Source organism: Gopherus flavomarginatus, chromosome 3, assembly GCF_025201925.1.
Source record: "Gopherus flavomarginatus isolate rGopFla2 chromosome 3, rGopFla2.mat.asm, whole genome shotgun sequence".
NCBI classification, from domain to species: Eukaryota; Metazoa; Chordata; order Testudines; family Testudinidae; genus Gopherus; species Gopherus flavomarginatus.
Genome location: NC_066619.1, coordinates 28,732,098 through 28,754,113, shown reverse-complemented (window position 1 = coordinate 28,754,113; position 22,016 = coordinate 28,732,098). Strand labels below are relative to the sequence as shown.

Below are 22,016 nucleotides of genomic sequence, written 5' to 3'. Positions count from 1 at the left end.
GCAAACAATGGAGTTAGTCTCAGTTCAAGTTGAAAGTTCTTAACCCTGAATTTTCTTATTTGGTGAGTTTTTAATAAGACCTCCTAGTATTACTTTAACAGCAGTTTTGAGTCTTCCACCTTGAAAATGATGAAAATTGTTTTTTTATTGAAATGGGGGGAGGTAGACCCTGCAAAAAACAGCAAAAATGCAGGAAAGGCCTGTAAGGTTTTTCTAGTTCAAAGTGGCTTTAAGCCAATAGGGACCAGCCACTGGAGAAGTCCCCCAGCACATGGGGAACTCTGTTGGTAAAGGTAGCTGCACTGCTCCCTGTGCCAGCTCTCTCTCACCCACAGTGTCAGGGGAAGGAGGGACATGTTGCTTTCAGGGCATAGGCAGGACTGGGAACAGAACTGGCCTGCTGGAATGTAGCTCAGCCATGTCGTCTTCTAGAAGTGTAACAACCCTGAGGGCATTCATGCCCGGGTCTAAGTTAGGGTTTGTGTGGGGGCTACACATCCCTCAACAAGGGAGTCACATCTCCAGCACCTCTTCTCCATTCCAACTAAATGTGAAGTCCCTAAAATTACAGGAGCTGCTTTATTTCACTCCTGCAATTCACAATTGGCCTGTTTATAACACAGTCAGGAAGGTAAATGTCATAATAATGAGCCTACATATCCAAGTATGTTTCCTACTGTAAAGCACAATCAAATCACCTTACCAAATTAAAATACATTGGTTTTCAGAAGAGCTAAGCATCCATAACTCCAGCTGAATTCAATCAGAGTTATAGGGGCTCAGCACTTCTGAAAAATCAGGCCTTCTTTGACTTGTTCAGTCTACATTAGAACCATATTAGAGAGACACTAAGCTCATATTCCCAGTAAGCTGTGACATTCACCTACTTAAAATAAGATAAACTATCTGATTGACATGATAGCTACTCTCTATGTGAATTCTCTAATATTCTTTTTTTTGACAGGTATCTCTTATGAAAACAATACAGCCTTCAAAGGCATGCATGAAATCTGCAATTATTCTACTGCTCAAGCTTCCTGTTGGCAGAAGGATTGGAATTGTATGCTTCGTGAGTGCCTATAGCTTCAACAATCGCTAATCAAAACCAAAATAAGAGGGAAAATAAACATGTTTAAGGAGATTGGCTGGTGTGATTGGTGTTCCATGTGTATTTTTATTTGCTTCCTTTTAGCACTGGGGTACATGCTACCCTATGTCTCCAAGAAAAAATCATTTGTCATTATTGGCAAAAAAAGAGAAGTATTGATGTAAATCATTTACATATTTTGTGACTCTTGACTTACTGTTTCCTTGATCCGTGTCACTCAGCTAGCAGAGGCATGATCTGCAAGTGGGGAGCCAGGTGCTGCAGGGCTGGCAGTGTTCTGCCTGGAATTAGTGACGGTCAAATCTCAGACGATGCAGATTGGCAGTGACAACTTCCCACTGCCTCTCTGGGACATGACAGATACCCAGCTTTAGATACTCCCCACAACCTCTTCTTCAGGCCCCCTTGCAACTTTCCTGACAACCTGACATCCTCCCAACTTGGACTTTTCCCAACTCCCCAGCTTTACTGGCTTCTTAACGTTCTTCTCTGTCTGTTCTAGCTTTCTTCCTTGCTCTCTTCAAACACAGGTTCTGTCCTCAGCTAGTAGAGTGAGGCATAACATTGAAAAAAATAACTTTACATATGAATATCAAATCATTTTCTTATTGACCAAAATCTAACCTGCCTTTCATCTGTTTGTTTACTGTTGGTTATAGCTGTAACACAAAAATTAGAGGGCTTGATTCATATTTATATTAAGGCTTCCTTTACACTGTGAGAGCAAATGAGAATGTAGTGTTAGGGACTTTAACCCAGACGGCAAAGTTTGTTGTTTGACCGCGAGAGAAACAGGCAACACCAGCAAGGTTTGATTAAAAGCTTTTTATTGACAAGTGCACGCATTAATAGAGAGCAGCTTGTTTTTTGAGAGAACCAGTTTGCTTTTTACATTTTAGTATAAGCCTATATAGACAGTTTTGTTGCATTATAAGTTATTTACTGGAGCAACCCACCTTCTTTTTTTAACAACTAGAAATTAGACACTTTAAGTATACATGTTTTACAGCATTAGGTGGTTAACAATATTTTAGAAAGTACCAGAAGTTAGGAATGTAGGGGAGTTAAAACAGACAGAGAACTGAACCAAGGAGTGAAAACAGGGAGGCTGGGATTTTTTATTAGTTTTTTAAAGGAACTGTTTTTGACACAGCACAGTTGGTACTATACCAGGAATGCAGCCCCTTTTTTATTTTACTTTTTTTTAGCGCTTTGTGAGACATGCTGCTTTTTAGTTTTTTTTTACTTAGGGATTACCCACAAACCTTTGTTAGCTTGACTTTGGTTAGGTTGGCATACCTGGTTTTGTTTGCTATATTTTTATTTAGACCTAACAGTAGCTTGGAATATTTTTGCATACATCAGACATGAGGAAGTACCCCAGATGATAACTCTCAGTACTTAGTGTAGGAAAGAGGGTGGCCTAGTGGGTGGAACACTGCATTGGGACTGGATTCTATTCCTGACTCTGCCACTGGGTGATCTTGGGCATGTCACTTCACCTATCTTGCCTCAGTTTCCCCCTCTGTAAAATGGGGATAATTGTACTTGACTCCTTGGTAAAGCACTTTGAGATCTGCTGATGAAAAGCACTATATAAAAACTAGGCTGTAGTAGTTGTAGATTGGAAGAGTAACATTTAAATGGCTTTGGGTTTGGGTGATGTTTTTGGGATCCTCACAATGACATGTCAGACTTTTTATATGTTGAGCTGAGTGAAGAGTTACTGTTCTCGGTGGAATCCCATTATTGTGACATCACATTTTTCTAAAAAAACCCTTTATCTAATTTAATTACTATCTCATCTCCTGCTCTTCACCACACATCCTGTTGAGAGTTAGATCCACATGCTTAGTCAATAAAATGTTTAAGAAACTATTTGAGGGGGTTTCCTAGTTTTTAAAGCTCTGAATATTCATGGAACTAACCTTTTGGTTTATTATCAATTCTTTGAGGGGGCCAGGAGAGGCAACATTTGAGAACTACTATATGTGAGTGTGGGAGAGCAAGTGAACATAGCACCAAAAGACAGTCTCTTGCCAGAGCTATTGTTTCTGCTGCTCATGACAGAGGTTTCTAAATCTATACTTAAAACTTTCACGCCCATTGTTAAACTCAGGGGCGGAAAATAGCACATATAGTAAAATAGATTACTCTACGTGCGTGCAGCTCAAAAAGCATGCCAGAGTGATTATTCTGCATGAAAACGCCCTGGCTGATTTCACAAGAAATGTGAGGCAGGCTGGGTTGGCTCACATCTGCCTCAGGCACTGAATCGCTGAAGGTTTTTACAGAAAGGCTTTGAAGGAGGCATCCCTGACAAAAGATAAGAACCCAGAAAAGGCACCATCACTCCCCCTACTTCTGATTTTTGCTATCTAAGCAAATAGTTTAAAGAGGTTTTCTTTTTTAATTAAAGAGAGATTAGACTTTTGTAGTGTGGACCTATCTTAATTACTTATAGGCTCCCATTGAAGAAGTACCTATACACCTCACAATATTGTAATGTAGTGGTCCTCACAACACACTGTAAGATAGGGAAGTACTATTATTCCCGTTTTTTTACAGAGGGAAATGAGGCATAGAGAAACTAGCTTGACTACATTTCCCCTGTGATAGAGCAGGAACATGTTTGAACTATCATTCCTTTCTGTTTCGATCTAGAGTTGAATTTTGAACAGCCAAACGTTCAGAGGTGTTTGAACAGAGGGTTATTGCTCCACCCGTTATAGGCAGGGTTCTGGGTTCAAATTCCAAACACCCCTCAGTGTTAGAGCAGGAAGGTGATGGATTCAGGAGGATGTTAGCAAAGCCTGAACATTTGAATGTTGCTGGAAAGCAAGCATGGAAGGCTTTTAAAAAGAAAGGAGTCAAAATACAATTTTGAACTCAACCAAACACTAGTGGGAAAATGTTCATACTATTTTCTCATCTAGTCATTAACCTGTTTATCATCCTTTTGAATATAATGAACATATGTTAATTCACTTTCACTTGTCCTTCTCAGCCCTACATTGTATCCCAAGAAAATACATACAGCTGTAAGCATTGTTAGGCCTCTGATAATATGCAAAACAAGGATTTTGCTGTTATAGCTTCCTGTGAAGGCTGGACAGACCACATAGACTTTCAAAAAAGGAAGTGCACTCTGAAGGACAGAAACATTTTTGCCTCACAATATTGCAGTACATGCTCTTTACCAGACTTGCAGACACTGAGTTGCTGAAGCTATGGTAAGTACAGAATTTTCTATTCATTTACTTTTCATACACACATGCATATGACCTAGGACTAAAACTACGGTGAACATGACTGTAAAAGTTTGTCTGCTCCCAGCAATTTTCATTTCAGTTCCCTGCAGTTGAACTTCCTGCTATTTAGCGAATGATGAAACTTTTTAATTTCTTTACTGTCTCTTCCCAAGGCCTGGTGTACACTTAATAATTAAAGCAACCTGATTGTCACCCAGAGCTGTGAAAAAAATTGTGCCCTAAGTGCTGTAGTTAGGTGTAGATGCAGCTAGGTCACTGGAAGAACACTTTCATCAACCTAGCTGCAGCTTTTCAGAGAAGTGGATTAACTACATCGATGGAAAATCCCTTTCTGTTGAGATAGGAAGCATCTACATTATAGCATTATAGTGGTACACCTGCAGTGCCGCTGTAATGTAGATATGGCCCAAGTGATCTGTACATGAAAGGGTGTATTTTAATGATTCTAGCATTTGAAATTAAGAAAGAGAAAACAATTGTTTCCTTCCAGAATAAGCAGAGAAAAAAATGTGGTGTATCTTAGGGAGTCTGATGCCAATGTGAGTGTGTAGCACAGCCACACATTGGAAATGGGCATGAGTCAAGCACTTTAATTAGACCTCCAGAAAGCCTTTCCAGTGTCCTAATCTGAAATGTAAGAACATCGTAGCTAAAAAACTTAAAGCATTTTATGTGACTATACAATAGAGTTGCACATTTTAATAATCTTAGATGTGTTTCCTTAAAAATAAAACTTCAGTAGAATACAAGTCTTCTGTATAATACTATAAAATTTAAATTTTTTAGATATTTTATTAGGAAATCCTGATCAATGATTGGAGGCAGGAGATGGTGGCTAGGGGGTGAACAATATGAAGTCTGAATGAGAGTAGCTTTTAGTATGGGCTGCCTTTTCCTCTGGGGGTGATGTAGAAGTACTGTGAGTGTCTATATATTTTCATCATGGTATATATATGCAAACGAAGCAACCTTCATTAAGGGTAATGATTCTGTAAGAGAGATTCTTCATTTGAACACTTCCATGTCAGTGCAATTGTGTGAAACTTATAAACAGAGATTCACACAATCTGAAAGACTCTGATCTGGCTCCAGAGTCTGAACACCCCAAAGTTCAGGGGGATTTGGTCAGGTCATCATATAGAGAAAGATGATGTGCAAATGTCCAGATCCAGATCCAGATCCAGGTTTATTCTGCACCACCACACACAAAGTTTGGAATTTATGGATCTGGGCTTTTGGTTGAGCCCTTCTTTAATGATGAATCTTTCATAAGTCTGAGGAATGGCTTCAAAGCCTTAGAGTAAAATTTGGGATATGTAAAAGTGGCATCTCATTCATCACTAATTTACTTTGATTTTAATTACTAGTATTCATGATAGCTACTATCTAATATCCAAAGGCAAAATTCTGCTCTGTTACACCAGTGTAATTAAATTCAAACTCACTGAAGGTAATTTACACTAGCTTTACACAGAGGTAACTCAGCGGAAAAATTGGCTCTAAATTTGTACAAGACTAGCATTCCACAGTCATAACACATGTTGATTTTCTATTTAATGCAGAAATTCCATCCTTACCACTAGAGCTAGTCCATAAAGGCCCCAAATTTGCATGTACCCCTAGCACTTGCAAATCTTATTTAAATGTGTGTGGCTGGCACACAGCTACTCTATTGGCACAATTCAAATGTCTGGTTGCTCACCCAAATGGGGTTGTTTCAGTGTAGGGAGTATGTATGCAAGTGTGTGGAGTGCACCTATTGTTCTGTGCTCCAATATCGTTTGAAAATAAAGAACAAATAATAGGGCTGCTTTTTTCGTTAAAATTACCCCAAAAATTCTCCAAGTTGCTGAGTCTGAATCCAGATTTCACTGACAATTCAAAGTACTATAAAATAACTCTGTGCATTTTTATGCTAGATTTATCTTAAACTGACAATTTTATAATACTATTTTAAAGATACTGTTTTCACCTCTTCTGCTGAGCATCACAAGCATCCCAGATATCTCTCAAAGGCAAATAAGCAATATTCTGCAGAGCTGCAGGAAGTGGAAATGAACTAAGGCGTGAGATTGATAGATCCAGAAGTCCACTTAGTTATCTAATGACCAGGACCCAATATTGGCATTTGCTGATGTTTCAACACACACCAGCAGCCATGGTCTGGAAGCATGCAAAATGGTTTTCTAGGAGCTTTCTCCTAAGTGACCCCGTCTAAAGTGTGCAAGCCTAAGGGATGCTATATCTGACAAGTTTCAGCTCTTCACCTTACTGCCATAATGCAGCTGGAAGCTTACACAACCTTAAATCAAAGGTCCAGTCTGATAACACTGGATGAGAAAAATACAGGGCAATGCTAGTTGCTGTCAATGGATATAACTGAACCCAAGTTACTACATAGCTGAAACTGATTAATGTATTCAGAAGCAATAGGTAGCATTCTCTGATTTCAAACCCAGCTGCGTAATGCGGTTAGAAATAATCCTTAGTTCCCAGCCTCCCTGAAGTAGGATAATCCTATTGATAAGAGTGTTAAACCAGTTGCATGAAACAGGACAACATTTGAGACTTGAGAATCCAGGTGAATTGATAAAATAAACCCTTATCCAGAAGTTGACCAGATCAGGATGAATGATGAAACTGGTGACTCATTTGGCTCTAGAGTTTAACTATTAATTCTTGTTGAAGACTGTATAGAAAAAGAAGGGGAAGATGTTTGTATTGTTTTTCAATCTGTAGGTAGGGAAGGCTCTAGAGAGAAGCTCTACTGTGAAGCGGAGAGTGAGGATAGCTTTAGGATTTATACTGTTCATTATTCCAATAAAGTCCCTTCTTCAGTCTGAGAAGAAATCAACTTCTTTCTGTAATTCTTTACTATTCTCACACAACAGGATTCAAGATGAAAATGTAATCCCAAATCCAGATTTTAAATGCATTTCAATTTGGGGGCTATTTGGATTGTTTTATTAATATTATTATTAAATATTTATATTGTGGTAGTGCCTAGAGTTCCCAACCAGGTCAGAATCCCACGTTAGGCACTATATAGAAATGTAACAAATGATAATCCCTGCCTCAAAGATTTTACAATCTAAGACACCAGTTCGGCAAGTTACTTCAGCACATGCATAACTTTAAGCACAGGACTATTCATATATTTAAAGTTATGCACATACTTAGGGCCATAAACTGGTTGGTTGTTTTTTTCAAACCATCTTTTAACTAAGTAGAACAAAACCCTCACCATCTTATTTTCGGAGACCAACTTCAGATTAGCAGCATTAAAATATGAATTTAGTAAATGTTTTGAAAAATAGTAAACTACATTAATAGTGAAGGAACGGTAATAGATTTGAAGTAGGGTTGGAAAGAACAATGCTAGGTGTGTGTTAGCAGAGTTTGGGACAAACCCTATCAAGCAAGTGAGCTTGCTGAAATAAATCCATTTGCAACACTCTTATCTACAGCACTTTTTAAAAGTGCACATAGTGCTTCTGAAAGGTACAGGATAAACAGTGTTGAATAATGAGGTAATCTGTTTCTCCAACGCAGTGCAAGCTTACCCCGTGTCACCCAGCCAGTATGACTAAAGCATGACCCATGGGGATGACTTTGAGGGTGAAGGAACATTTCTAATAGTAGAAGAGTAGTTCAGAGTCTGGGGCTGTTCATTTCTTGAGCTCTCTGTGAAGACTGCCTGAAAGAGTGTCTATAGGGATATTTTATGCACCATTGTTTCAGCCTGCAGAGCCTTCAATGCTTCTCCTCCACACCAGCATGCTGTCTCCCAAGTTTTTGAATGATTCTGCTTAGATTTTTTAATTCCAGCAAATTCTTTCTTGATCTGGTTGCTTAGAAAACTTCCCCCACTGTGATTTTAGAAGTGCAAACACTGAAAAGAGATGATGTGTCAAATAAGTTTATTTCTTCAGTGACATTTAAACTACAAAAACAAAGGTGCATGCAAAGAGTCTACATAGCAAACGAGTTTAGTTTTCTTCTCCATTTTGGGAGAAAGCAAGCTGGTTGATGTAATTATTTTACTGCATGAGTTAAACACTCATTTGTTTTAGCCCACTAGGGCTAATGTTGCTGAGAAACTAGGCGATGTAAAAGATACTAAGAAGATGGTGGTTTCTTTGTTATTGTCAGTATCCACTATGCTCTGTGATGTCAGACCAAGACAGGACTTGGCAATCTGTCACATATTGAATCAAAACATATTTGTGACTGTGAATCAGCATAAATAATAGAGGATTATTCTCAGTATTGGCTGAAATCCACAAACTATATATTCAGTCAGAAATGAGCCACACATGGGCTATTACTGACCCGTTTTAAACATAGTTGCCTACTTATTCCAATAGGCTACCCCAAAAATGTACTTTTTAGTTCCCCATTGATATGAACTATAAGATGCCCTGCATAACAGGTTTTGCACAACACATGTTGCATGTACATATTTTTTCCTAAACATAATTTGTTTTGATGCTCAGCATTTCAAAGACTTTCCATTGGGGGGGATCATTTTCCCACATGAAGGGCTACCGATTTAGTGATCCTTTTGAGTTGCACCTGCCAACATAAGAACAGCCGTACCGGGTCAGACCAAAGGTCCATCTAGCCCAGTATCTGACTACCAACAGCAGCCAATGCCAGGTGCCCCAGAGGAAGTGAAGCTAACAGGCAATGATCAAGTGATCTCTCTCCTGCCATCCAACTCCATCCTCTGATGAACAGAGGCTAAGGACACCATTCTTTACCCTTCATAGCTAATAGCCATTTATGGATTTAGCCACCATGAATTTATCCAGTTCCCTTTTAAACATTGTTATAGTCCCAGCTTTCACAACCTCCTCAGGTAAGGAGTTCCACAAGTTGACTCTGCACTGTGTGAAGAAGAACTTCCTTTTATTTGTTTTAAACTTGCTACCTATTAATTTCATTTGGTGACCCCTAGTTCTTGTATTATGGGAATAAGTAAATAACTTTTCCTTATTCACTTTCTCCACATCACTCATGATTTTATATACCTCTATCATATCCCCCCTTAGTTTCCTCTTTTCCAAGCTGAAGAGGCCTAGCCTCTTTAATCTTTCCTTGTATGGGACCCTCTCCAAACCCCTAATCATTTTAGTTGCCCTTTTCTGAACCTTTTCTAGTGCTAGAATATCTTTTTTGAGGTGAGGAGACCACATCTGTACACAGTATTCAAGATGTGGGCGTACCATGGATTTATATAAGGACAATAATATATTTTCAGCCGTATTCTCTATCCCAGTTTTAATTATTCCTAACATCCTGTTTGCTTTTTTGGCCGCCTCTGCGCACTGCGTGGACATCTTCAGAGAACTATCCATGATGACGCCAAGATCTTTTCCCTGACTTCTTGTAGCTAAATTATACATCATATTGTATGTATAGTTGGGGTTATTTTTTCCAATGTGCATTACTTTACATTTATCCACATTAAATTTCATTTGCCATTTTGTTGCCCAATCTCTTAGTTTTGTGAGATCTTTTTGAAGTTCTTCACAATCTGCTTTGGCCTTAACTATCTTGAGTAGTTTAGTATCATCTGAAGACTTTGCCACCTCACTGTTTACCCCTTTCTCCAGATCATTTATGAATAAATTGAATAGGATTGGTCCTAGGACTGACCCTTGGGGAACACCACTAGTTACCCTTTTCCATTCTGAGAATTTACCATTAATTCCTACCCTTTGTTCCCTGTCTTTTAACCAGTTCTCAATCCATGAAAGAGCCTTCCCTTTTATCCCATGACAGCTTAATTTACGTAAGAGCCTTTGGTGAGGGACCTTGTCAAAGGCTTTCTGGAAATCTAAGTACACTATGTCCACTGGATCCCCCTTGTCCACATGTTTGTTGACCCCTTCAAAGAACTCTAATAGATTAGTAAGACACGATTTCCCTTTACAGAAACCATGTTGACTATTGCTCAACAGTTTATGTTTTTCTATGTGTCTGACAATTTTATTCTTAACTATTGTTTTGACTAATTTGCCCAGTACTGATATTAGATTTACCGGTCTGTAATTGCCGGGATCACCTCTAGAGCCCTTTTTAAATATTGGCGTTACATTAGCTAACTTCCAGTCATTGGGTACCAAAGCCGATTTAAAGGACAGGTTACAAACCTTAGTTAATAGTTCCGCAACTTTACATTTGAGTTCTTTCAGAACTCTTGGGTGAATGACATCTGGTCCCGGTGACTTGTTAATGTTGAGTTTATCAATTAATTCCAAAACCTCCTCTAGTGACACTTCAATCTGTGACAGTTCCTCAGATTCGTCACCTACAAAAGCCAGCTCAGGTTTGGAATCTCCCTAACATCCTTAGTCGTGAAGACTGAAGCAAAGAATCCATTTAGTTTCTCCGCAATGACTTTATCGTCTTTAAGCACTCGTATTTAGATCATCAAGGGGCCCCACCGGTTGTTTAGCAGGCTTCCTGCTTCTGATATACTTAAAAAACATTTTGTTACTACCTTTGGAGTTTTTGGCTAGCCGTTCTTCAAACTCCTCTTTGGCTTTTTTTATTACACTCTTGCACTTACGCTGGCAGTGTTTGTGCTCCTTTCTATTTGCCTCACTAGGATTTGACCTCCACTTTCTAAAGGAAGTCTTTTTATCTCTCACTGCTTCTTTTACATGGTTGTTAAGCCACGGTGGCTCTTTTTTAGTTCTTTTACTGTGTTTCTTAATTTGGGGTATACATTGAAGTTGGGCCTCTATTATGGTGTCTTTAAAAAGGCCTATGCAACTTGCAGGGATTTCACTTTAGTCACTGTACCTTTTAACTTTCGTTTAACTAACCCCCTCATTTTTGTATAGTTCCCTCTTTTGAAATTAAATGCCACAGTGTTGGGCTGTTGAGGTGTTCTTCCCCCTACAGGGATGTTGAATGCTATTGTATTATGGTCACTATTTCCAAGCGGTCCTGCTATAGTTACCTCTTGGACCAGCTCCTGTGCTCCATATTAAATATAGAGTTGCTCTCCTCTTGTGAGTTCCCGTACCAGCTGCTCCATGAAGCAGTCATTTAAAGTATCGAGAAATTTTACCTCTGCATTCCATACTGAAGTGAAATGTTCCCAGTCAATATGGGGATAATTGAAATCCCCCACTATTATTGGGTTCTTAATTTTGATAGCCTCTCTGATTTCCCTTAGCATTTCATCATCACTATTATTGTCCTGGTCAGGTGGTCGATAATAGACCCCTAATGTTATATTTTTATTAGAGCATGACATTTCTATCCATAGCGATTCTATGGAACATGTGGATTCTCTTAAGATTTTTACTTCATTTGAATCTACATTTTCTTTCACATATAGTGCCACTCCTCCCGATATATTTTGTACCCCGAAATGATTGTGTCCCATTGATTACTCTCAGTCCACCAGGTTTCTGTGATGCCTATTATATCAATATCCTCCTTTATCACAAGGCACTCTAGTTCACCCATCTTATTATTTAGACTTCTAGCATTTGTGTACAAGCACTTTAAAAACTTGTCCCTGTTTATTTGTCTGCCCTTTTCTGATGTGCCAGATTCTTTTTTATGTGACGTTCCTCTTCCGTCCTCTGTTCCTGACTATAACCTGGAGATTTCTTATCATCAGACTCTCCCCTAAGAGAAGTCTGTGTCTGAGCCACATGCTCCTCTGCAGCAGTCGGCTTTCCCCCATCTCCTAGTTTAAAAACTGCTCTACAACCTTTTTAATGTTTAGTGCCAGCAGTCTGGTTCTACTTTGGTTTAGGTTGAGCCCATCTCTCCTGTATAGACTCCCACCATTCCAAAAGTTTCCCCAACAAGTGAGCATAACTGTTCTGTGCCCAGAAAATGCTTTATGTGCTCCATCATCTGCACTGGCTTCAAAATCTCCTCTGGATGCAACTGAAGATACCCAAGTTTACTCTCTAGAGTCCTTTATTATGGATGGGGGCCTGATAGCCTCACTTCTCAGCTTAGTCCCCTTTGTTTTAGGGAAAACAGATAGGATGTTTTTAGTGAAGGGTCTTTGAACGAGGAACTGATTTCAGTCATCAGTTCACCTATGCCTTAGTTTGTTGACCACCATGTCCATTTGTTCCCCCATGCATTTCTCTGGAAGCAGAAGAAGAGAGAGTAGATGGGAGAGGGTTGTGGGAATAAAACATCATGACAAATACAGTTACTGTTCATACACAGTCAGCACTTTTCTTTTCTAATTCTTCATTTCATTGAGCTGGTAGCACAACCATTCACTGGGCATTGTGTCACTGCGGGGAGCAGGGGTGTGTGCACTACAACACATTCTGTTCTTTGCCCTAAAGGGCAAAAGTGACATTCTGAGGTATAGGGCCTCAGATTGGTGCAAAATCTCATCTCTCTATGGAAGTCAATAGAGTTGTGCCAATTTAAATCAACTGAAGGTTTGGTCTATAGTCTCATTTCAGCACTATGGTTTGGTTTACACACAAGCATTAAGCTCACATTTGGATTCATGATGTGCAGTTGCAACCCCAGCTGCAGGCACATGGCAGTGTGAAACTAGGAGAGAAGTGGGTTGCGGGAAAGTGGTGCATAGGCAAAAGCTATATGCAACCTTTCTCTGCTGGGCACCCAGAACCAGCTGTCAAACTGCAAAGCAAGAGGAGATGGCCCGGGGCAGGGCAGGGCAGGGCTGGGCAGGCCAGGAGATATGCTGATTTGGCACATTTCTCATTGCTGGAAGGTCTTCCACAGAGCCCTGGCTGGAAATTAGAGCTACCCTCTCCTACTCTCTAGTTGTCTTTCCCTACAGCATGAATGCCTCTATCACAATAGCTGCCCCACTGATGAGGGGGAAAAGCAATTTGCAATCTCTATGCTACTGTGCAAAGGGCGTAGGACCCATCACTGAATGTTTTAATTCATTGTTGCCATCCAAAATAAGTCCAGCAATGCAGTCTGCTAGAGCAGATGCCTATGCCCACAAGGAGTCCTATTGATTCTATGTGAGGACAGTGCTCCATGTCAGATCAGAGATTAGGTGAACTCCTAGGTTGCATATGCAAGTCACTTGGGAAGCTACTAATGATGGCTGTAGGATTGTTTTTCATTTTGTGGCAGGTTGTTTCTGTGTGTTCAGACCTGCCCTATGTGTTTGGGGAAGGTGGGGCAGTGGCCAGATACGTCACCCTAAATTGGGGAGCCCTTGAAATAAATCCCAGTGGAGGAGATTGACATGAGGTTGGTGTATAATGATGGGCAGCTGCTGCAGGAATTCGGGGGGGGGGGGGGCCTGGGATCAGAGCTGAAAGAGCTGGAGTGTGTCAGGCCACCTGGTCACTGATGAGTTACGTGGAAGCCAGGATATGTCCGTGCACAGGCCAGTCCTATGTAACCCAATTGCACAATCCCTGGTTCGTGTGGAAACGGATCCCATTTTGATAGCTGAAGTTGTGTGTGTTCCAGGTCTACATGTGGGTAGTAAAGAGGTTTCCCCAAGCAGGGCTGTCCCGACCCATATGCAAAGTATGCAGCTGCATAGGGCATCAGGAACCTTGGGAGGCCTGAGGCCACACACACCCACCCTGCAGGGGGGCTGCATAAGGCACCAAAATGGCTAGGGATAGCCCTGGACCCAAGTACTCAAAATGTACTGATAATGTTGGTCCCTCAGACTACATCCACATATTCCAGAGCAGCTTCAGGATAAACCGTATTGCTCTGTGCATGATGGTGATTAAGTTGTCAACACAGAATTTCCCCTTACATAGTGGAGTGACTGGCCCTTGGAGGTGAGAATATACTGCAGAGCCTCAACAGATCCCAGAAAGAAAGGTAGGTGTGTTTTCACGGATTGTTCCTTCCTTGTTGTTTTCCACCTACTATTAGCAGCTAAAAGAATTAAAACTTTACAAAAAAGTTTTACAATTACATGCATGGACTCACACTAGTAATTCTATCCCTTATTCCTTTCTGCATATCTCACCTCCCCATAACACACACCATCTTCTGTAACCAGGAAGTATGCAAATAACTTTGTGCATGTAAGTACTGATCTCTCCAGTGGATGGAACATCCTCCTAAGTAATTGCACCCTCAGCAAGTTTGCAGATGGCACTTAGTTATGGGGAGAGCTGGATATGCTGGAGGGTAGGGATAGAGTTCAGAGTGATCTAGACAAATTGGAGGATTAGGCCAAAAGAAATCTGGCCTTGGGTCAACAAGGACAAGTGCAGAGTCCTGCACTTAGGAAGGAAGAATCCCAGGCTCTGCTACAGGCTGGGGACTGACTGGCTAAGCAGCAGTTCTGCAGAAAAAGACCTGGGGATTACACTGGATCAGAAGCTGGATATGAGTCAGCAGTGTGCCCTTGTTGCCAAGAAGGCCAATGGCATAGGGGGCTGTATTAGTAGGAGCACTGCCAGCAGATCGAGGCAAATGATTATTCCCCTCTATTCAGCACTGGTGAGGCCACACCTGGAGTATTGCGTCCAGTTTTGGTCCCCCCCACTACAGAAGGGATGTGGACAAATTGGAGAAAGTCCAGCAGAGGGCAATGAAAATGATTAGGAGGCTAGGGCACATGACTGATGAGAGGCTGAGGGAACTGGGGTTATTTAGCTTGCAGAAGAGAAGAGAGATGGGGATTTGATAGCAGCTTTCAACTTCCTGAACGGGGGTTCCAAAGAGGATGGAACTCGGCTGTTCTCAGTGGTGGCAGATGACAGAACAAGAAGCAATGATCTTAAGTTGCAGTAGGGGAGGTCCAGGTTGGATATTAGGAAACACTATTTCACTAAGAGGGTGATGAAGCACTGGAATGGGTTACCTAGGGAGGTGGAGGAATCTCCATCCTTAAAGGTTTTTAAGATCTGGCTTGACAAAGCCTTGACTGGGATGATTTAGTTAGTGTTGGTCCTGCTTTGAACATGAGATTGGACAAGATGACCTCCTGAGGTCTCTTCCAACCCCAATATTCTAGTATTCTAAGTACAAGACACAAGATATTTTTGTCCATACAGATTAAAATGCCAACCTCTATATATCATACCATTCCAAATATAAGCAGGCGAGCACTCATTCAGATGCTTGCATCTAGTAATGAGCTGAGGGGAAAGACTTCAGGAGCAGCCCATGTGTGCTTTACATTTACTCTCCCCAGGGGCTCAGCAGACAGATCTGCTTTGCCAAAGTGATCAATTTTGGCTGGTTTTGGGTTACAAATCACTTTGGATGCAGAGGTAATGAAATGTTATTCTTAATGTATAAGTAAAGGGCAGAAGAACTACACTTAGCATGCCCTGCTGAGGGGGTCATCCTAAACAGAATCTCACTTGGTAAGCAGGATCTGGGGCTGCCAAATTCCCAGGAAAAGGAAAGAGGATAGAGGGTTCCTACCTGATGGTGTGGACTCTGCCTAGAGAGTCCTAGACTCCAGTGTTTAAAGACAGAGCTGATTGGACTCAAGTGAGCATCCTTGTTTCTGGTCAGTGATTGCTAGAACTGAAATCACTGATGAGTAGACCTTGGGGCTAAGCCTTGGGCCTGGTTGGCGGGGGCGGGCAGGGCAGTATTCATAGATTCATAGATAGATTCATAGATTCTAGGGTCAGAAGGGACCACTGTGATCATCTACTCCGACCCCCTGCACAAAGCAGGCCACAGAACCCTACCCATCCACTTCTATAACAAACCCCTAACCTATGCCTGAGTTACTGAAGTCTTCAAATTGTGGTCTGAAGACCTCAAGTATTGCGGTGAAAGACAATGAAGAGGCAGCAGCAGACAAGTACCCCACTTCCCAGTAAGAGCCAGGCTAAGTGATGGAACCTTAGGACATGGCATCACGCAAGTGGCACTGAGCGGGCAAGCAACAGCAATGATGCAGCAGCAGCAGCAAGCAGCCAGCAGTGGCAGAGCACAACAGCAGGTGGTAGCAGACAACAGCAGTGAGCCAGTTACAGAGATGGTGGCAACAGCGGAGACATTGCTTAACATCTTCCTCCTTTTTGGGGTGAACCCCTATGAATACACTTCTGAACTCTGAGTCTTTGCTGACCAAGGACAATGGTGAGTGGGGTGCAGCAGAGGAAAGGGGAGTGGTATGCTAAAGGTTGTACTCTCACACCACAAACGTGAGAAACTGAGGCAAAGGACACTGCCCAGACTATTGTAGGATGGGTGTTAACTGATGGTTACAGGCTTTTCAGCTGTGGTGGTGGTGGTGGTATTTTCCCAAATTAATGCTGAGTTCCCTCTCCCTTTTCATAAAAACGCTCATTTGTTACACACACACTCAGTGCTTGTGAGTGGGGAAGTATTGCCTCTTAGAGGCAACTGGAGTGGTATTAACTTTTCACAGTATACTGGGTGGGGACTCGAGCTTGTGCTGTTTTGTATTGATAAGATGAAGCCCTAGATATCGAACCTGGCCCTTGTTGCTGCTGACTCAGCCCAGCATAAGTGTTACACACCATCTGCCTAGGTCACTGTTCATGCATCACCTAAGCATGTACAAATAGATGTCTTTTTTGTTAATTTAAGAAATGATCTGTGGGGGAATAGAGTTCATGCCTAAAAGACCATCACCAGAGTCCCTTATACATATAACTTACATTGGCCTCTTCATTGATTTTGAATGAGGTGCACTGAGGTACAATAGGATGCCTGGAATACAAGTGTTATAACCAGGGCTGCCTGAGGAAGGGAGGACTTTGTCTGAGGCTGCTAGCTGAGAGGGCCCCCAAGTTGAGTGAGGATGCACAGGGTCACAATGCCACTCACCAAAACTGATCCCTCCGTCATGACAGAAGGGTAACCAAGCCAAACCTAAGGTTACAATGCCCAGAGCAGGGAAAGGGGCCCGAGGCCCAGGGCCCAGCCATATGGAACAGGAGCCAAGGTTCTGCTGTGTGGTTTGCTCTCCAAACCACCCCACCCCCATCCCAGAGCCTCCTGTCAGTGGTAACATACTTAGAAGGATGGTCCCATTTCAGATTTTGCCCTGGGCCTCTGAAAAATCTGAGTAGCCCTGGCTATAGCACTCCCAAGTGGGAACAACTTAACAGTAAGAGCATATGTAGGTGTTATATAAATCTGCTTGAAAGCAGAGACAACTTGGTATAAAAAGTCACTTCCTAGGTGAACTCAAGAGCCACAGACAGAGGCAGCTAACAGGACAGTTTTGGACAGAGTTGAGAGAGGGAGTGTGAGAGGCTTTCCTTCCAGGTTCAGCACTGTATGTGATATCAAGATGCTCAGCAATGGAACCGTGGTGGTGACCTGCAATGGATGTGCCACATTCTCAGATAGAAGGGATTTCTGTGAAGTGCAAGTTGGTGGCTATGCTGGAGAAAAATTGGAGGGGCAAACTGAGATGCTGCTGAGAAGCTGAGTTCCAGAACAGCCATATTTAGGAAACACCAGTATTCCAGGTTCAAGGAAGAATAGAGATGGCCACAAAGGAATCTGTGAGAAGTCAGAGAGGAGGCCTGGCCGCTCATAACCATCAGAGGTAAGAGGTCACGACAGCATTCTATACTTTGAGACTGATGAGGATAGGCAGATTATGGCCACCAGAGAGAATTCCATACATCTTGAGGTTTCCAATTGATATCAGTCCTCAGCATGGAAACTATGGAAGATACCTCTCAAGTTCCACATGTGTCCTGTACATCTTTCCATCCTCTTGAACCTGCTGGATGGCAGCTCAGCCCAACTTGTAAGAAAATCAAGCTTACCCACAAACCTTGGACCAACCAACTGTCCAAGGAAGCCAGATGCACCTTGTTGGAGATTTGATATTCAGAAGACTCAAAGGAACATTCTAAAAAGGGACAGGCATACAACAGGGACAGTGTGCTGCCTTTCCAAAGCCAAGACACGAGATGTCACTGTAAGACTGGATAGGCTCCTGAAGTCTATGAGCAAGGATGCTGACAATAAAATTAATCGAAGGACATGAAGAGGGCAATTCAAAAAATCCTTTATACACCAATGCTACGAGCCTGGATAACAAACAAGAGGAACTGGAATTGCTTATTTATGAGTATAAATTCAACCTAGTTGATATGACTGAAATCTGATGGGATGACTCACAAAGCTGGAATGTTAATGTCAATTTACAAGGGATTGAATGAACAGAAGGGGTGGAGGAGTGGCACTTTGTCAAAAATGGCACTAACTGTTTCTGTGTCACAGATAATGCAAAATAAAATGATCTTAAAAGCTTTTGGATTATCCTAAAAGATAAAGCACAAGATGAGGGTATTAGCTGGTATCTGCTACAGACCACCAAATCACGCTAAGGAACAGGATGGCTATCACTTTATGCACCTGTCTATAATGAATAGGGAAAAAATTGTGAGATCATGGGGGATCTCAATTTGAGTGACATATGCCAGAGGTCACATCTTGCTAGTACAAAAACATCCTTGGAATTTCTAAACATTGTAGGTGACAATTTCCTAGCTCAAAACATGTTGCAGCCAACATGGAAAAATTCTATATTAGACCTTGTCCTAACAGATAAAGAGGAACTGATCACAGAACTAAAAGTTAATTGCAGCTTAATACAAGTGATCATAACTTGATCATATTTATAATGTGCAAGAAGACTAACATCCAGGTCAGTTTTTATATATATATAAAAAAAAATCAACGTAATTTGACATGAGCTCTATCAACCCACGTTGATTTTCGTTACTTACATTATCCACCTTTAATTCTTTGAGTCCTGTCTTTTGTGTCTGTGTGTGTGTACACACACACACACACACATATATAAATATATATATAAATAATTTATTTATATATGTGTGTGTGTTTATATATTTATATATATGTGTGTGTGTGTGTGTGTGTGTGTACACACACACAGACACAAAAGACAGGACTCAAAGAATTAAAGGTGGATAATGTAAGTAACGAAAATCAACGTGGGTTGATAGAGCTCATGTCAAATTACGTTGATTTTTTTTGATGAGCTTACAAGTTCTTGATAATGTTAATATAATATAATATATTTAGACTTCCGTAAGGTGTACGACTTGATTCCACATGATATTTTGAGTGGAACACTAGATTGATGTCAAATTAACATGGCACACATTAAATGGATTTAAAACTGGCTAGCTGATAGGTCTCAAAGTGTAATTGTAAATGAGGAATCCATGTTGAGTGGATCTGTTTCCAGTGGTGTCCCACAGGAACTGGTTCTTGGCCTTACTCTATTTAGTATGTTTATCAATGACCTGAAAGAAAACATTAACTCGTCACTGATAAAGTTTGCAGATAACAGGGAAATTGAGGGAGTGGAGAATAATGAAGAGGACAGGTCACTGATTCAAAGAGATCTAGATCACTTGGTAAACTGGGTGCAAGCAAATAATATGCCTTTTAATAGAGCTAACTGTAAATGTATACCTCTGGGAACAAAGAATGTAAGTCATACTTCAAGGATGAGGGACCCTATTGTGTGAAGCAGTGACTGAAAGAGATATGGGTGTTGTGGTGGATAATCAACTGAACATGAGCTCCCACTGGCCAAAAGAGCTAATGCAATCCTGGGATGCATAAGCAGAGGAATCTTGAGTAGGAGTAGAAAGGTTATTTCACCTCTGTATTTGGCCTGGTGTGACTGCTGCTGGAATATTGTGTCCAGTTTTGGTGCCCACAGTTCAACAAGGATGTTGATAAATTGGAGAACGTTCAGAGAAGAGCCACTAGAATGGTTAAAGGACTAGAAAATATACCCCCATTGTAATAGATTTAAGAGCTCAACTTATTTAGTTTAACAAAGGGAAGGTTAAGAGGTGACTTGATCTGAGTACCTATATAGGGAACAACTGTTTAATAATGGGCTCTTCAATCTAGCAGAGAAATGTAAAACATGATCCAATAGCTAGAAGTTGAAGCTAGACAAATTCAGGCTGAAAATAAAACAAATACTGAATGGTGAGTACTTAACCATTGGAACAATTGACAAAGAATTGTGGGTTTGTTGGTGGTTTGTTGTGGGATTTGGAGCCCAATTCTGCTCCAATTAATTTAAGCAGGAGGGGCAGGATTAGGTACAAGAGCCCTCATTGAGCAAGATAATTAAATTCCTGCCTAAGATCAAGCATGAGTAGCCAATGGGATTTCTCAGGTGCTTAAAGGACAGCATGTGCTTTATTGAATCAGGGTCTATATGTCTGGGTTAGTATGTTGCACCTTGTGGCTGGTTGCAACCCAACCCCCCACCCCACCCCACCCCCAAAAAATACATGAGTCCTTCTATAGGTGACAACTAACAGCTCATTCTTTAGCTCAAGTGGTAGGGATTTAGGACTCATAGTACTAGGAATCTAATCCTGGCTCACCACGTATTTGTGGCTTACTACTGAGAAGTGGAAGAAACCATACAAGGCAATTTGCAAGGTCTCATTACAAAGCCAATCTTTCCTCATTTTACCAGAGTGTGCTATGTACTTTGTATCCCTCGTGTTGCACTGCAGAATTAAAACATGCACAGATCTTGCAAGGTGCTCCATGATCGCTGACCTCTGTACCCTTGCAGAGGCCCAGTGAAGTCACTGGATGCCACAAAGGATCCAGGCTCCATCTGCACAGAGTTGGTTAGGGCTTGTCTAAATAAACACAAGCTGAGGCATCAAGCACATCATTTGTTTCCATTCGTAATTTTTTCACTTGTTTGACCTATACTTGAAATGTTGTATATGTCTTTGCTAGTTAAAGATATTGTCTAATACGAACTCATTAACCCACCCAATGATGGGAATTACCGTCACCTGTGTTTTTGTGGGGGAGCAGGTAACAGCCTCTCATTAGAATATTTTATATTAATATAGAGACCCTCATCGTCACTCAGCTCCTTCCTCCTACAATAATTACTGTGCATGTCTCCTAGTAGGATTTAGGGAAACCTCCCATAAAGATGTCTGCAAATTTTTAGGGGTTGTTTTTTTTAAGTTTTGCCTATCCTGAGTGTCACCCAACTCTTGCATTGAAGTCACTCTCGAGGATAAGCTGGTCTTCTTTGGCTGTAGCATTCAGGACTGCACAAGAGCACAGTAAAACTGCTCCTTGTTGTCTTAGTCATTGTCAAATGATGAAGCATATGCACTGATGACCATGGCATACTGGTTGCTACTAAATCTAAGGCAAAGTGTCACAAGACATTCATTAATATTCATAGGGAACTCTAAACACTGTTTAGCAATCTTGTTCTTGATGGCAAAACCAATCCAATGAGCACACTTCTTCAGATGACTTTCCTTTCCAACAGAAAGTATAGCCACCTCCATCTTCATTCTGTTGGTCTTAATCTGCTCAATGTTTCTCATTTAGGGCAGCAAGATTGATTTCATATCTCTAGCTATTATGGCAGTTCTTTCAGGACAGTCACTGCTCAGGGAATGTGACCATTCCAAGTGGTGAACTTCATTACTTTGCTTCATATGTTCTAACCACAGGTAGAGTGATTCCACTGGCTACAGCCATCGGGGGGGAGGGGGAGGTGCTGAGACAGCCTATGCGTAGGGAACATTTTCTACGTCCTTCCTCACTCAGGGTGAGCAGAGGGAATCCTGAAAAAGACTGCTCAGTTGCAGCTGCCAAATTTCACTTTTGCCTCATAA

At 41.3% G+C, this 22,016-nt stretch overlaps 2 protein-coding genes across 2 annotated transcripts in view; both read left to right on the top strand.

Moving 5' to 3' along the window:
• C9 (complement C9) overlaps window positions 1–1,141 on the top strand; it is a 34,376-nt gene extending 33,235 nt beyond the window's left edge. Inside the window, exon 12 of the mRNA XM_050946968.1 lies at window positions 965–1,141. The gene's annotated coding sequence lies outside the window, so the exon portion shown is untranslated. The remainder of the gene's footprint in view (window positions 1–964) is intronic.
• A 3,115-nt stretch (window positions 1,142–4,256) lies between these two features.
• FYB1 (FYN binding protein 1) overlaps window positions 4,257–22,016 on the top strand; it is a 136,836-nt gene continuing 119,076 nt past the window's right edge. Inside the window, exon 1 of the mRNA XM_050946915.1 lies at window positions 4,257–4,341. Within this exon, the coding sequence (XP_050802872.1) occupies window positions 4,339–4,341 (3 nt within the window). The 5' untranslated portion in view covers window positions 4,257–4,338. The remainder of the gene's footprint in view (window positions 4,342–22,016) is intronic.